Below are 16777 nucleotides of genomic sequence, written 5' to 3'. Positions count from 1 at the left end.
TTAAAGTATCCTTATGTTAAAGTATCCATATGTTAAAGTATTCTTTCCAACTTTAATTCACATTACACACGAAAAAGAAGCAAGAGGGTGCCCTTTATTAGGCTATACTCAACGGGTTAGTGTAATGTAACAAATACACAATAACTGATTTAAATATATCATCAGTATTTTTAGTTTTATTGGTAGGATTGAAGATTGTGATTTTCACTCCCTTGTGACCTTTTTTTTTTTATAGTACTTTCTTTAGTATGCTTTTTATGTTAGATTGTACTATGTTGATTTTATTATAGTTGTTAAAGAAAGTGACCCCACATCCCTGTTAAAGAGAGCAGCCGGAATACTTCGCTTGGGGTCTCATTATGTCGAACCGACGTCCACAGCGCTGCACCAGCAACTTGTGGTTTGCGGCAAAGAGACGCGCTCGTTGTATGGCGCGCGTCCACGTCAATCACGCTCAGAGGCTGCGGAGCCTCCTGCCTACTCCCGCACCCGCACAGGCGGAGGGAAGCCGTGCACGTCCGCGCCGCGCGATGCTGCTCGGCTCATAACGTTCTGCTCACCTGCGAAGGCGAGAGGAGGAACGCCGACTGACTTTTTCGCAAACTCGAACGCCGTCCGACGGAGAACGAAGCAGAGAGGACGGGAGGGAAGGGGAACACGCCACAGAGCACGAGAACGACGCGAGGAGGCAGCGGGGAGTGTGGAGTAACATCAAACCATCGACCGGCGCTCCACATATTTAAGAGGATTGCGTGCTCTCCGAATAACCGCAACAACGCTTGAAGTGCGTGCTTTGCAGACGGCAACATGTCTTCGACTGGGAAAGAAAACAGTGCTGCCCAACATGCCAATTACGTGGGACCGTACCGGTTGGAAAAGACTCTCGGCAAAGGACAGACAGGTTTGTTCTGCCTCGCATATGTAGCCGAGCTGCACCTCGCCTGCTCGCGATTGCGGTTGCATTGGCGATCGCACCGCAAGAACACTATATCTCAAGTTTATGTTTCCCCAGGCTTGCTGGCTTTGCCGTACACCCGCCACTAAATGCACTTTATTTGTGACAGGTGGATAACGACGACACTTCTGTTGCTGCCTTTATTTCGGCGTTAACCTGTAAAGTGGATGTTCTGGGTAGTCTAAAGATATTTTTCGTGTTGTCTTCAACCTTCAACTTGGGTGTGTTGCGGCGTTTGGGGTCCCCAGCCCAGCCCAGGCGTGCAGCGCTCGAATGTGATCATGAATGTAAACTTGCCCTGTTATCTATCTATCCATCTATCCATCCATCTATCCATCTATCTATTTTTACATCCACATGACTGTCTGCCTCAAAAGCGGTGACCGGTCTTCGCTGCATATGAAAGCTTCTTTCCGTCATCTCGTTGCCATGCGGCGGCACGGGTGCATGTCGCTACATTCAAATAAGTGACCATCTTATACTCTTGACCTGAGGTTGGCCAAAATGAGTACATCAGCAGACAGGCTACCTGATGTGACCACAGCGGATCGTCCTCCCGGGTGGCAGCAGCCGGCAGAGACCGGCGAGAGCCGAAAGTGATGCAACACTTTGGGCTTTTGTCCCGTGCCCCCGGCGTTCCGGTGCGCTGAGAGCGTCTCGGTCCGTCTGGCTTTCCGCACTTGCTTTGGGATATTCCGTGGAGTTGGCAGAACCCGGTCTGGTACACGTATTACTCCCCTCCTCCCTCGTGAAATAGACGTAGGCTGCGTTATTTAACAGCAAAACCCAATATCAGTGTACCTTGAGTTCTCTGACTGTTGTTTCTGTGTATTGTATTGGGAACGGTCATTTAAACATGAAAACTGCATTATAACTGTGAAACTGAGCATCGTGCGTAAACCCCCAGAAGGTTACAGTCTGCAGTGGCATATTTAAAAAAAAAAAAGAAAAAAGAAAAAAAAAAAGTATATTTAGCTCACAGTAGCCAGGAATTGTGTGACTGAATGGTTTGATGTGGGTCCTGGTTTGTTAACTGGCTCCTGTACTGCTGAAGATCTGTTATTTATAGAGCAGAAGGTCTGGGCTGATCTGCCAGCCCTGTACAATGCCACGTTCATTATGTGATTAGAACACCCCCACCCGCCCCACTCACACACACTCATTCACTCACTCACACACACACACACACACACACACACACACTCACTCACCCCCCCAGCCCCCGCCCCCGCCCCAGTGGCCATGTTTATAATCTCCCATGCTAAAGTCTGGCATGTCTGTGCATTCTCTCTCTCTCTCTCTCCTCCCTCTCTCTCTCCTCTCTCTCTCTCTCTCTCTCTCTCTCTCTCTCTCTCTCTCTCCCTCTCTCACATGGACAGGGGCATATAGGACTAGGCATGCTGGTGTTCACTGCTAATGCCAACGAAAAGTCACTCTACTCTGAAATTATACGGTAGAAAGGGTGACAGGAATAGAGGTCAGACAGAGATGTACGGAAGAAAGGCCGGAAGCCTGGCGAGAAGGCATCCTGCGGCTCCTCTCTGACGGCTCGGCCATTAAAATAAAAAATAGAAGAACCATCTGCATGAAACAATGTGAATCTATCTATCTCTTGTTGCTAGGTAATCCTTTCAAATGAGAGAAAATGTTGGTCAGCTTTGATTGGAGTCTCTTTCAACCACGCCCGTCACAAAAAACCCCCAAAAAACCCCACAACATTTTAATATGTTGCGTGAAATTTGGGTCATACACTAACCACCTGTTGTGGTCAGAGTATGTTCCTGGGATTTCCTCTCACATATGACTGGTTTCCTTTGTTGGAGACCTGCATGAGGATGGGTTTATACAGACCTGCATGGAAGGGTCTTGGAGGATGGGTTTATACAGACCTGCATGGCAGTCTTTTAGAGGATGGGTTTATACAGACCTGCATGGAAGGGTCATGGAGGATGGGTTTATATAGACCTGCATGGCAGTCTTTTAGAGGATGGGTTTATACAGACCTGCATGGCAGTCTCTTAGAGGATGTGTTTATACAGACCTGCATGGAAGGGTCTTGGAGGATGGGTTTATATAGACCTGCATGGCAGTCTCTTGGAGGATGGGTTTATACAGACCTGCATGGCAGTCTCTTAGAGGATGGGTTTATACAGACCTGCATGGCAGTCTCTTAGAGGATGGGTTTATACAGACCTGCATGGCAGTCTCTTAGAGGATGGGTTTATACAGTGGCTATGGCTTTGCAGAGCAAGCCAAACAGAATCCTATGGGCTTTTTTCAAAGGCAACCCTGTCTGCCTCTCTCTTGCGTGGTTATTTTGCTTCCCCCAGTAGTTTATTTACACTGCTAAGACAGAGCGATAACTTTAACCACAGAAGAAGCATTGCTGGAGAAAACATTTGTTAATGCTATTGATGGTGTTTGTGAAAATAAGATATATTATATGCTAGTTGTGTTCAGCATCTGCTGGACTCTCTCACTATGTTGCAAACTCTCAGGCGCGAGACTAGGGCTATTATAATTTTCCTTCACCCCCGAGGCCTGTACCTACAAACCGCTGACTTGCAGACAAAAGCAGCAGATTTCCTGTGATCACACCGAACGGTCCAGTTCCGAATAGCTGGTGAATAACAAACTAACTCAACTAACTTATGCATAATGCTGAGCCAAAACATTTTGGTAATATAAAATACGAAAAACATATATGTTCTTTGGCATGATGCTGGATACACGGAACTTGATTTCAAATTACATGGCAAAAAAAAATCTTATTTGTGGGGTCATTTTGGCCTATGGAAGTGTATTTAAGTATCAGGCTGTCTATCATAAAGTTTTACTTAAGGTAACCTTAATGTAATGTGAATGTAAAGTGATTTTGTGGTCTCTGAAAGCCAGCACCTGAAATGATCTAGAAGCATAGCTATTGATTTAGCTACATGGCTCAACAGCGAGGATTTTCTCTGGTGAATTGATGTTTGACTACATGAGCAGGTAACAGACTGGGTAATTTAACCGAGTACTCAGTCTAAAGAGTGATTTTAGACAACAGCTCATGCAAAAAAAAAAAAAGTCCCGACTTTATAGAATTGTTATATGTTTGGATTGTGTTTCTGTGGATTTCTGTGTTTATTTTTTGCATTGTTGCCCCAAAGATAATAGCTTGCCTTTCCAAAACCCAAGTAAAACCGATTTACAGGATTTGTGCTCACTGGGGCGTTGAGCTTTAAATGCCCACCACAGTACGTCGAGGCAGCTTTAATTGGACTGTGAGTAATAACTGCCCATCAGTAAGTCAGATCAATGGAAACTCTTCCAGCTGTTGGGGTGGGGGGAATCCATAGCATTTAATTTGGGATTGGATGATGATGGATGGGCGGGGAAAGGAATCGGCACGCTCCGGAGGTTCCAGACGCTCGTGCGAGCTTATCCGGAACATCCAGACCAGGCAGATTTGTTTATCAGATCGCAGTTCATTCGAGTGGAAAGTCCCTCTGCTCCCTGTCATGTTTGTTTGCAGTAAGCAGTAAACGAGTGCGGAGTGTTGAGAGTCCTGGCATAGCTGTGGCCTGTGGCAGTCAGGTGACCCGAGCTGAGCGCCAGCAGTGAAAAAGGCCGCGCGGTAAATAGGGACGCGCCTGCCGAGGTAGGTGGCCAGGGTGACCCTGGCCCTGCGTGTGCTTGCTGGTCTGCGGTGCCTGGCTAGTTTTACAGAGGTGGTCAGCTTTAGTTGAAAACCGATCCGCTTGGGCTCCGGGTTAGAGCTGAACCAAACATCAGCTACCGCCCTGGCGAAGGCTACCCACCCTGGCGCTGGGTGGAGTCTACCACCCTGTGAACAGAGGCACTTCTGTGTTAGGGGCTTGTTGGTCCTGCCCCACCAGATGTCACTGTGGAGCAGTGCATGTCATGATCAATAATTCAGTGTAATAAGTAATAGCTATTGTTTCCTAGCTACAATTCATACTACGGGTCCTAAATTTGACAGCAATAGCTTGATCTTCCAGTACCAGTTGCAGAGCTTCTCTTAGCAGCGTATGTTTGGTGAGCATGGAGCAGCCTAGTTGGGTTCATCGGGGTGGGGCGGGGGCAGTGAGTTGAAAGCACCATGCTCATGCTTAATGTACTTCGAATGATGACCTGGGGAGCATGGTCGTGTTTGGACCCTGCTGAGATCAACCAATAGATAAATAATGAAATAGCGTGCATCGAGATCTTTCTGTTTTTGTGTTGTTGGCAACCACCCAACGTAAGGCCCCTGCATTCATAAGCAAGACGAAATCACGAATGAAGTTGTCAAATGAAATACAAGTTAAATGTCGTACCTTGGTATTAGAGTCGTGCGAGACTGAATGCCGTTATCGATGACGTCACGGGTCTGCCTTGCTTCGATTCGCCATCTCCAGCGTTTGTTCGGACTCTGGGGTGTTTGTGTTCGGGTTCATTGATTAAGTCTGACTGTTTGCTGCTTGGCTGAGGCGGGTGTTGGCCACGCAGCGCTGCTGTGTTCCGCCAAGCGCCCCAGGCTTTGTGTGGCGGTGAGATAGATGGACGTGCTTCCTTTCTGTCCTTCCCTGTCCAGCGGTACAGACCGTCCCCTTAGAGATCACGATATGTATAAAAACAGAAAAAGCAGAGAGAGAGAGAGTGAGAGAGAGAGTGTGTGTATATATAAATGTGTGTGTTCTGCAATTAATAAGAACAAATCTGTTGATGCAGAACTGCTGCTCTCATAAAATGTCCATTAAAGGCAAAGTTTTTGCTATGGATCCCTGGACAACACACATTAGTTTTGCCTGCCCACGTGCGCATGCTACCGGACGGATTGGACGAGTTGGGTTTGTAATGCTTGGCTGTTGCCTGACTCACTGCCATCGTGCCTTTGACTGTAAAGGGGATATGTTTTCGACAGGACCCCGGTGGCGGAGCTTTGGAGATTGGACTGAAGTGGGCTGCGGAAGCTCGTTCTCCCCAGCCACAACACCCTCCTAGTTCTGCTTAAGGGGTGCTGGTCCGTAGAAAAAGGCCTTTTTATGCAGTATTTGGACTTAGTTCAGTGGAGACTTTGATCATCTATTTCCATCTCATGCATGAATGCATAAACACACACACACACACACACACACACACTTCTTTCTCAGTCTCTCATAATAAGAGATCATAGAGTTTCGTTTTTATATTATGTTTTTATTTATTATTTTGAAATCTTTGTGCCAGCCACGTAATGTACTGGGGCGTTATTTTTGTTCCGCATACCAATCTCATGTCCTTTCCTTATAAATAATGTGGGGGAAAAGCTCTCATGGCAAACTCTTCCAACACTGGCTGTCAGGTCTGTGAGCAGAAGCAGATTCTTGAAGGATCCGACTTTTATTTATTTTATATATACATATCTAAAAAATTTTATTAAAAAAAAAAATACAACATGGAATGCACGCGTCGATCGCAAAGGCACAGACACAATTGTCGGCCAGTGGGGCCCGGCGAAGAGCCGCGGTGCAGTGAGGATGGATTGATATGGCGTTCCCGTGCCACGGGAGTGCTCTTCACACTGGGGTTAATGGACTGGCTAATGCGGTGGGAACATTTGGGGCCGTGCCGTCTCCCAGCTCCGCAAGGCCGACCGCGAGAGGAGCTGCAGTCTGCGGCACCGATCGGTGTCCGTTTCTGTTGCCTTTAAGACGATCGCTGAGTTTACATTCATTTTCGCGTGTGAGTTAAAACGGTGTAATCCCGGCACCGTGTCTCCGGATGCGTGACCCCGTGGAGCGTTCTGTTAGTGCTTTTGGCTGTTTCTGCTCAGTAGAAAAGTTCCTGATTAACTTCATCTCCTGTTATACGAGCCAACGTCATAAACCAACATTTGTATCTCATGAATAAATAAAGAAGCTTTGCAGCCATCCCTGTGGGGAGGGCCTTTGACCTGAGCTGGTACAGCAGCAGCAGTATCTTAGAGGGAGCCCAGTGCACCATGGGTAGACCTGGGCGTGGACACTCCCAGGAGCGCTCTGATCACTTCTGATCAATCAAATGGTTTCTCCACCCATGGTGTTCTGTGCATCTTCATGCATCTGAACGTCTTTATAGACTGTCTATGTTTGCGGACCTGTGAGCTTGTACTTTCTGATCTGTGGTGTCAGTGCATGTTATTGTCATGTCTTTTTTATTTTTTTTAATTTTTTTATTTATTTATTTTTTTTGGCACAGGTTCATTCTTGCTGCTGACGGATTGGCCGTTGTAAGACTCTTCCCTTAACAGCGTGGCGCCACAGGTTAGGAGAAGCTACCAAAGATAACGCCTGTTTGATTATACTACGTGATCGGTAGGCTGCAGCGTTTACCGCGAGCGTTATAGCAGCGTCATTGCGAGAGGATCACTGAATGCGATGTTATGCAGATAGACGCAGGGAGAAGACGACGGGGAGATGGAGGAGTTATTGTAAGGGCACCACCGCCACAGGTCTCGGAAGTCCCTGACTTCACTGTCGTCTGAGTTGTGCCAGTTGCATCTACTTTTAGACTTTGTCTCTCCATCTTTTCAAACTCGAAGGCAATTTCCATCTTGGATTTTCTTGACTTGTCTTGAACAAAATATCCCAGGAGCATTTTGACCTCGTCCTCAAGATGAACATGTTTGTAACGTTTGGGGGTAAAATGACCCATCCATGTCTAACGTACAACCGTTTTTTTTTTTTGTTTTTACACACAATTCCAAAAAGCTCATTTGTTGATGATTATCCATTGCTAATGTGTAGCTCCGTTTCCATGGCAACCGTCGCGCCTTCATGTGGCGTGCGTGTGTATGCCACTTACCATGAATCTGTGGACTGGTGGATTTAGAATTGCGTCTCTACAGCCATTTTGACCTCAGGGCTGTAAGCTGGGCGTGCGCGCGTGCGTATACATGTGTGCGTTTTCTCCTTGGTCTGTTTGTAATAGGGTGTGACATTGTGGCTGTCGTCCCTAACTGACTGGAATGGAGCGATACACTAAGGTTTTTAATAATTTCATGCAGGGTGATTAGATCTCACTGACTGCTAATGGAATTTACCCAGCTGAGCAAGCTACGTTCCTCTGCATAAAAAGGGCCATTCAATTAACATTCCCCCTCTCTTTCTTTCTCCTTCACTCTTTCTCGCTCCCTCTGTTTTTCGCACCCCCCCCTTCCAAAAATGGACCATACTGCCCTGTCCACCACCACTGCCGCTCTGTGCACCATCACAAGGATCCTGTATAGCTGTGTACTCTGTGTATTAGATTGTAACCAACAGTACCAGCCTTCCACACACACACACACACACACACACACACACACACACAGACATCGATTCCTGCTTGCTGATAAATTATGGTAGCAAAATACTGAGATCATGTTCATCAAAGCAGGAACAAATGTGTGTTTAGTTGGAAGATTGGAGATAATGTACCTTGCAGTGCCTTTAATCATGGAAGTTTTCAGCGCACACGTGCCAGAGCAGCACATTCTTGCAGCTGAGTGCTGATTTTCGGCGTCCTTGACTGATCCGATGTGTTAATGAAGTTGTTGTTGTTTTTGTTGTTGTTGTTGTTTTTCAAAAAAAGTTATTAAAACCTGCTGCAGAAAAGTGACAGCTAACTGTAAGCTGATCAATCGAGGAAAATCACTTTTACGTTTTCAAGTCCAAATGAGTACACTAGATTGGTCCCCTGTTTGAAATGTTTTGTTGTTGTTGTTGTTGTGTTTTTTGTTTGTTTGTTTTTGTTTTGTGAGAAATGATTCGGTTACCTAGGTTTTGCCCCGCCCCGAGAACAATGTTAATTTGGCACTTCTGGGACTGACCAAAATGAATTTTTTTTTGTTAGTAATAAATTAGCGATTAACATAATGGTTATTAACGTACTGGCTTATCAGTACGTAATGTGTCTTACATTAGAAATCTCTTGAGCTCAGATTCCAGTCTGTCCCAGGTCTGCAGGTTGCTGACACAGAGCAAGACGGAGCAGGACGCTCGGGCAGCGACATCCCGGTGAAGGGCACTGGTGACGGTCCCTGCCTAAGACAGTTCGCACCATGGCTCTAGGCTCCGTGAGCTGAGCACCACAGCCTTTCACGAGACAGGCTAAATAAATCAAGCCAGACCTTTTAATTAAGTCTAGTGTGTTTCAGAGACGTGACGGCGTGTTTCCCCAGATCTCCCAGAGGTATGTGGATGACAGGAGTGAAACCTCCTGCCGGGACACATTTACAAAATTACGCCAGCTGGTCTGATCACCTAGAGAGCTGAACTTTAGGGAATGCCATTACACCTCAGCCTCTCTCTCTCTCTCTCTCTCTCTCTCTCTCTCTCTCTCTCTCTCTCTCTCTCACACTCACTCACACACACACACACACACACAGGATTGTATGTTCCGTGATGTCCATTGCTGACTTTAGCAGCGGTCGTTTTGCGCTGGTGAACGCTCGCCGTACGGATGTGCTTATTATCCGGCTGTGGCGGAGCCTTTAGCGCTGCTGCCAAGTCTTACTTTGCTGCAGGCGTCTGAAACCGAGCAACTCTTGGCCTTCTGAAGATCAGGGGAGGACCTCCGGCCGCTCTCCGGCTCTCCCAGAGGGCATGGCCGGTGCCCCAGGCCTCCGAAAGTGCGGCGTGGAGGGGGCGGAGGCAGAGGTCGCCGTGCCTCTTGGTGCAGCGCGGCCGCCGGTGCCCCTGGAAGAGACAGAGTGGTGCGGCTTTACACAGCCGTGCTCCGGGCCGCATCGAGACCCCTCCACGAGCCGTGGCGGTGGGTTTCACGTGCGGCCGAGCCTTCGCTTCCCCTCCCCTGCAGCGCTCATTACACGGCCTGTGAGCCACTGAATATCAGGCCTCCTTAACGACTGAAAATTTACCAGACGCTGCTATACTCAGGCAAGTTCTTTATTTTATATTCTAACAATGGATGTTTTTCTTCCTTCCCTGCAATGCAAGACTGCCCCCCCCCCCCCCCCCCCCGTTCATGCAAAGTAAAATTCTCCGTTTCCTTTTCAAAATGAATAAAACTGCAGCAATTTCTGCCCAGCCCTGTGAGGCCCCTGGATTGCCGCGATCTCCCAGAGGCCACAGGAAGCCCCTCCTGAGAGCTCGTCCAGAGCTCGAGGAGATGGAGAGCATCCACCTGTGTCTCTGTCCTTTCATTAGAGTCCCTCCAAGGAGCGCTGAGATTTATGGCCTGCAGTGGAGGGACCGCGCCCGGCTGGCGTGGTCTCTGTTGCACACGCTTTGCTCGATTATTGCCTCTAACCACGTGGTTTCTCGGCGAGTGCTTTCGCGTGCAGTCCCAGTTTTGATGCCCGCACCCTCGGCCTGAGCGCATAACGTGCTTTTTAAAAACAACAATTTAATCATAATTGTCTGGCGAACTCTTTCGAATTGTGTGGGGCTGTGTCCCTGGGGTCTGCGTAGCTGTGGGCTTGCGTTTGTGCCGACCGGATCTTGGGATGTGGAGCTGGCATACGAACATTTTGTTCACAAGCCAATCGGATATGCTAGTATTGACTGAGCAGTGACACTCTTCTCCAGAGAATCCCCAGTGGGGTGAACTCTCTTCACGGCCGTGCCTCGTGCAGCGCATTCCTGGGAGCTTTCCATCTCTGCTGCCCTCCCTGGAAGGGTCAGGCAAGAGGTTGCGAGTGAAGTGTTGGGGGTCAGTGACCTTCCTCTTTCCTCTCTCCATCCACTCACTGCACAGCTCTGTGTCGGTAAGAAAGATCTGATCTCGGGGTGAGGATCTGAGAAGATCCTCTAGTCCTCAGATTTGCTCGGGGCTGTAGTCTGAGGTGGAGTTAAGGAGCACTGACCCTTTCTTTGATACTGTTCGGCGTTCCTTCATTCTGTTTTTAGGAGCTGGTGTTGGTGGTTAATTTTCCACTAATTTATAATCTACATTAGGTACAAGCACCACAAGGAGAAGCATAAAATGAATTGTTCCTTTTACTGGTAACTTTTATTAATCCCAGCAGGCAGAGAAAATCCTCACTATGAATGTGTGAGTGTGAAACTTGTGTAAGTGTATTTGTGTATTTGCCTTTCTGCTTTTGCGTGTGCGATGTGTTTAAGGGGACCATGGTGAGATGAATCCATAGCATAGCTAGCCTGCGCTATGTGTCATTATGGAGAATGGAGTGTGCTAGACTGTACCTACTGAGATCCTGCTGAGATGCTGAGTACCTACTGAGCCAAGAGCAAATCACGTTTCTCTCTCTCTCCCCAAACTCTCTCACACACACACATGGGCTGTTCAGTTAATTGTAGATTAATTGAAATTGCGCTTTTGGCCTCCACAGAAGGTGAACGTGAAAGGCATTAACGCATTTAATTTTGGAGCACGCCCACAGCAGCGCAGCTCATCAAGCGCATGCAGGACTTCCCCTCTGACCAATCATGAGCATCCAGGACCTCTCCTCTGACCAATCAGACACAGGCATGCCGAACGTTCCAGAAGTGGTCTTGCATATTAACAAAGCTGAGTGTGGTTAGTGTAAACTGAACTAATGACAACCAATCCCTAGTAATATAATCACGATGCCTCTCGGCACAATTCCGTGCTTCCCTCACATACCCACACATACATACACATGCTTTCCTTGAAGAATTCTGTTCCGGTGACACGCACTCAGAGAGATGGGCCAGTCAGGTTTTGCGGCTTTGTGCACACACACGACTTGCACTCTTCCTTCTTCGGTTTTCTGCCAAGACGTGTTTGGCTTTAAATAGAAAGATCTTTCCATGTGCCTCCGGTTTCTATGGAGACTGCCATGAGAATGTGCGTGTTTGTATGATCCAGTCATGGCTACCAGGAAAACAATGTCCACGGCACAGAGCCCTTTCTCTCTTTCTCTACTCCAGTACTACTGGTCAATTAATTTGAAGGGCTTTTCACATATTATGTGGACACAAAGGTTAGGCAAGCTTTGCACACACACAGATATGCAGACAAACACACATTCCTGTTTGTCCTAACCTGTTCCTGGCACACAGTTTTGCATGATGGTGTTGTCTTCTCTCACCTAAGGGTCGTCTCCCCCCCCAGTCAGGGTTCTCCTAACCTCAGTGTCCCCTCAGTATCTGTATGCACATGGCTGATTTTCTCCTAAAGCGTGAAGAAAGCCGGGACTCCTCTAATTTATGGTGCATACATTAGGGGAGGCTGAGCTATGCTCACATACATTAGGAGAGATGGCTCTCGGCTACTTGGCTCAGCCTCTCCTAATGTGCACACGTGCCTGCCACTTTGAGTGCAGGCCGGTCGGGGCTGACCTCAGATCAGCGCGGTGGCCTTTCGCGGTGTGGCCGGAGCTCCAGGCTTTCTCCGGCCTGCACTGATGGGCCGGTAAGAGCGAGAGCGCGCATTTCCACCCTGGCTTTGATCTAGCAGCCCTTTCTAATCATTCACTTTCTCTAAATCAGACAGGGAAGGAGGTAGAGAGAGAGCGAGACCGAGGAGGAGAGAGGGGATGGAGAGAGTGAGTTAGGGAGGGAGAGAGAGAGAGAGAGAGAGAGAGCAACCCGTCCTCCCTGGTTTGCGCTGTCCGGGTCACAAACCGACACACCTGTGGAGGGAGTGTGGGTGAGGAGGAGGTAAGCTGAGAGAATGAGGAGACAGACAGAGGAGAAAAAGGGAAGAAAGGAGGAGGATGGAGGGAGAGACGGAGAGGGCAGAAGGAGTGTGGATAACGGACCAACCTCCTTTCCTCCTAGTGTCCTAGCTCTCTCTTTCTGTCACACACACACACACACACACACCCTCCTCTGCTCCCTGTCGGTACATGAGGACTCTTAAGATGACCCAGGCTCACAGATGCACGTTTCCTGCTTGGTTATAACGGCGGCTCCACACCAGCGTATGCGCGTGGACCACATGCAGCACCCCGGCCGAGCGGGTCGAGGCGATGTGTAGCCGTGCGCGTGGTCAGTCGCGGTCAGCTCCTTCCCTCCCAGCCCTCCGGTACTTCCTACGGGGGTCGGCTCAGGCTGAGGCAGCCTGCAGCTGATGGGATTCGCGCTGTTACCACTTCCTCAAAAAAAAAAAAAAAAAAAAAAAAAAAAAAGAATTTGTGCATGTGTCAGCTACTGGTGCTGGTAAAGATGATGTGTGTGTGTGTGTTGAGGAGACCTCATTTACTTGGCTACTATTCTTAGCTCATCATTTATTTATGCTTGCATGTCTGCACATGCGTTTATATGCAGACTGTGAGACTGATACACTGCTCTCAAGGGGAAACAGAGCATAGGGCACCTCAGAGGGTTTGTGTGTGTGTGTGTGTTACGGGATGAGGGTTGAAGGGAAGGCACCTTCAGGCAGTGTTGTGATTGAGGCCAGGCTGACGTTTCTGATAATACTGTGGATAATTAAAACGGTGCACGTGCGCACACACACACACACACACGCGCGCAGCATAACCTGTGGTCATGCTCTTTTCAGTCAATGTTGCCTTATAATTGATGAACAGTCAGGAACCAGCTGTCTGTGCAGGGCCGATCCACACTGAGCCCCTGATCACATGACGAGCTTCTTGCTGGGGGTGCGATAAGGCCACCAGGAGTATTTAAAACAGATCGATAAATACAAGAACATTAGAACAAGCAATAATGTACAAACGAGTAAAAAACACAGACGTGTTTAGTGGGGTTAAATAACTCAAGCTGAATTCCCAGTGGGGTATTTCTTTTGATTCAATAGAATATCCCACTGAAAAAATAGTTCTGAGTAACCACTTAGCCTACTGGAGTTCTGTATATTCCAGAAAATTATTCCAAATATGAGACTCAAAATGGAAAAGGAAATGGAATTATGAGAACAAACCAATTCTACGGATGAAAAAGAAAAACTATATCAAGAGATTTGATGAATGCACACATGTCTGTGTGGGTGTGTGGGTGCATTTGTGAGTGTGGGTGTAGGTGCGTGTGTGTGGGTGTGTGGGTGCATTTGTGAGTGTGGGTGTAGGTGTGTGGGTGTAGGTGTGTGTGTGGGTGCATTTGTGAGTGTGGGTGTAGGTGTGTGGGTGCATTTGTGAGTGTGGGTGTAGGTGCGTGTGTGTGGGTGGGTGTGTGGGTGTAGGTGCGTGGGTGTAGGTGCGTGGGTGTGGGTGTGTGGGTGTAGGTGCGTGGGTGTGGGTGTGTGGGTGGGTGTAGGTGCATGTGTGGGTGGGTGCGTGCGTGTGTGTGGGTGGGTGTAGGTGCGTGTGGGTGTGCGTGTGTGTGGGTGTGTGTGGGTGTGTGGGTGGGTGTGTGGGTAGGTTTGTATGGGGGTTGGGGTCTACAGTAGGCCTTGTAAATGAGAAGGACTTTCCTAACTGGGAGAAAGCTGCATTCGTCTGGGGGCCCGGAGTGGCTGGCCAGCTTTCGCGCACAATTCCAGTAAAGAATGAGGAAGACGCTGTCTGTTTTTGGGAGCGTGTGCTAGAGGACGAAGGCTTCCATGTAGACGGCAGGCTTAAGTTGCAGATCTCCATGATCTTGAGCAGATACAGACGACCTTTCTGCAGGCTGTTCTAATGTGGAGAGTGAAGTCAGCTTTGTGAAGGAAGCTACGAAGGATCTAACTGAGCTGCTTGTACTTTTCCCCACGTGTGGTTCATCAGTTTAGATGCAGCGAGACTTCTGGGAAGCCACAGTTTCAATAGGAGGTCTGTTCAGGGATATTAGAAAACACAGACACACACACGCGCACGCGCAGACACACACACACACACACACACACTCACACTCTCTCACACACACACTCACTCTCTCACACACACACACATACACACCCACCCACACACACACACACACACACACACCCACCCACACACACACACACACACACACACACTCACACTCTCTCACACACACACACACTCACACTCTCTCACACACACATACACACACACACACAACCTTTGGAGTGCACGGTTCCAAAGAAGGCTGTAATATTGATGATTGCCTCCAACTTCTGTGATGTGCATTGGTATCCCGCAGGTATCCCGCAGGTTTACTCTATCCATATTAATGAAGACACCTCATTGGCTGGCACCCTCACTAATTAGTGTTAAGGAAGAGGAACACCCTGCCGCCTTTCCCTGCCAGGGAAAATTGTTATCTTGTGCCTGGCGCTACACTGCACAGCTGAGAATCAAACCTGAACGGTAGCGCCACAGTGTGCACATGGAACGCTCGCAGGGACGCAGTGGTGCTGTCTACCGAGCGGATCCGTGAACCCAGAGCTAGTTCAGACGGGCGGCTTGGACAAGTGTGCTTCTCCTGCCTCTGTGCCAGCTGTGTGGGGTAAGGTAAGGTAACACGTCCTCAGTAAAACGAGGGGTCCCGTGCGGGCCGGCGGTAAGGGCCTTCGGCCGAGGGGAGCATGTCGGGCTTTCCGGTTTACGGAGTGAGCCCGACTGTCGCCTCCTCCCAAGGAGATCTGCTCCTGCACCCGGCGTGTTCCCTCCAGCCCTGTCTAAGCCTTAACTAACGAGCAGGGAGGTGTGAAGCAGGGAGGAGTGCACCACAGACCGAGCGCTCCAGCCCCAGGTGGGGCGAGGGGCACCTGCTGGTGAGAAGCAGGTGGTGGTTGGGGGTGGGTGGGGTCATGGCAGGCGGTGCAGGGATGGTAGCTGTGGACTGGGACCTGTGATTGAGGTTAGTGTGGAGGACGAGAAAAGGGGGAAAAGACAGAGAAATGGAGAGAGCGTGTTAGTGTGCTGAGTGTATGTTTGATTAGCTGTGGGTATGTGTGAAGAAGAGAGGGATGAATAGAAAGAGTGGGGGAAGGAAAGAGAGGGAGAGAGAGAGAGGGAGAAAGTGGGGAATATGGAGTGGGGGCTGGTATCGTGACTAATGTGTGTTTGTGAGGCCTCCCTTGGCAACAGGGAGAGAGAGAGAGAGTGTGTGTGTGTGTGAGAGTGAGCGTGTGTGAGTGAGCGTGTGTGTGTGTGTGAGTGAGCGTGTGTGTGTGTGTGAGTGAGCGTGTGTGTGTGTGTGAGTGAGCGTGTGTGTGTGTGTGAGTGAGCGTGTGTGTGTGTGTGAGTGAGCGTGTGTGTGTGTGAGTGAGCGTGTGTGTGTGTGTGAGTGAGCGTGTGTGTGTGTGTGAGTGAGCGTGTGTGTGTGTGTGAGTGAGCGTGTGTGTGTGTGTGAGTGAGCGTGTGTGTGTGTGTGAGTGAGCGTGTGTGTGTGTGTGAGTGAGCGTGTGTGTGTGTGTGAGTGAGCGTGTGTGTGTGTGTGAGTGAGCGTGTGTGTGTGAGTGAGCGTGTGTGTGTGTGTGAGTGAGCGTGTGTGTGTGTGTGTGTGGGGTCGATGGGCAGGCAGGTGTTTGCTGAGCAGAGGTCCCATGGGTCAGCTAGCGCACCACGGCTGGCCGCTCCCACACAAGCAGGGTGGGGGGTGTTTGTTTGACAGAGAAAATGAGCCAGTGGTTTTGGCAGACTTGGTGAGTGGGTTAATGATGGAGGCAGGAATAAAGCTCTGGGGCTCTGCGAGGGCTTAGTCACTGTTTGCAAATGACTTAGTCCTATTTCCTTTGTATTAGTGCGCTCATCTGTGTGTCTGTGAAAGGTAGGAATTGGGGATGAGGCTCCATTCTTAGCCCTGCGTTACCTCAAGCAGAATGTTCTCCCAGCTGGATGAGACTTCCTAGAATAACCCGGTCCATGCGCCTTCCACCTGGTCCTGGGTCAGATGGGACACTCACTGCAGCTCTTTTGTGGCTGGTGCTTTAGTAGTAGTAGTAGTAGTTGTTGTTGTTGTTGTTGTGGTTTTTTTTTTTTTGCCTTCCATTATTCATTGGCCCACTTTCCTTTCCATCCACTCCCACGGTGGACTCCCA

General features: G+C 49.0%; 1 protein-coding gene across 7 annotated transcripts in view; it reads left to right on the top strand.

Moving 5' to 3' along the window:
- The first annotated feature begins 481 nt into the window (after positions 1-481).
- The window catches only part of brsk2a (BR serine/threonine kinase 2a), a 112463-nt gene continuing 96167 nt past the window's right edge, over positions 482-16777 (top strand). For 4 of the 7 annotated variants that reach the window (XR_014123284.1, XM_081712865.1, XM_081712860.1 and 1 more), the window contains exon 1: positions 482-901. Coding sequence is in view for 5 of the 7 variants with exons in the window: in XM_081712865.1 (XP_081568991.1) it covers positions 808-901 (94 nt within the window). In the remaining 2 variants the exon portion in view is untranslated. The remainder of the gene's footprint in view (positions 902-16777) is intronic. The other 3 variants (XM_081712863.1, XM_081712862.1, XM_081712869.1) reach the window with 1 other exon arrangement.

Source organism: Electrophorus electricus, chromosome 4 (assembly GCF_041902795.1).
Source record: "Electrophorus electricus isolate QZ-2024a chromosome 4, ASM4190279v1, whole genome shotgun sequence".
In the NCBI taxonomy this organism is placed as follows: Eukaryota; Metazoa; Chordata; class Actinopteri; order Gymnotiformes; family Gymnotidae; genus Electrophorus; species Electrophorus electricus.
The sequence above is the reverse complement of the archived record's forward strand: the minus strand, read 5'-3'. Positions and strand labels throughout refer to the sequence as shown.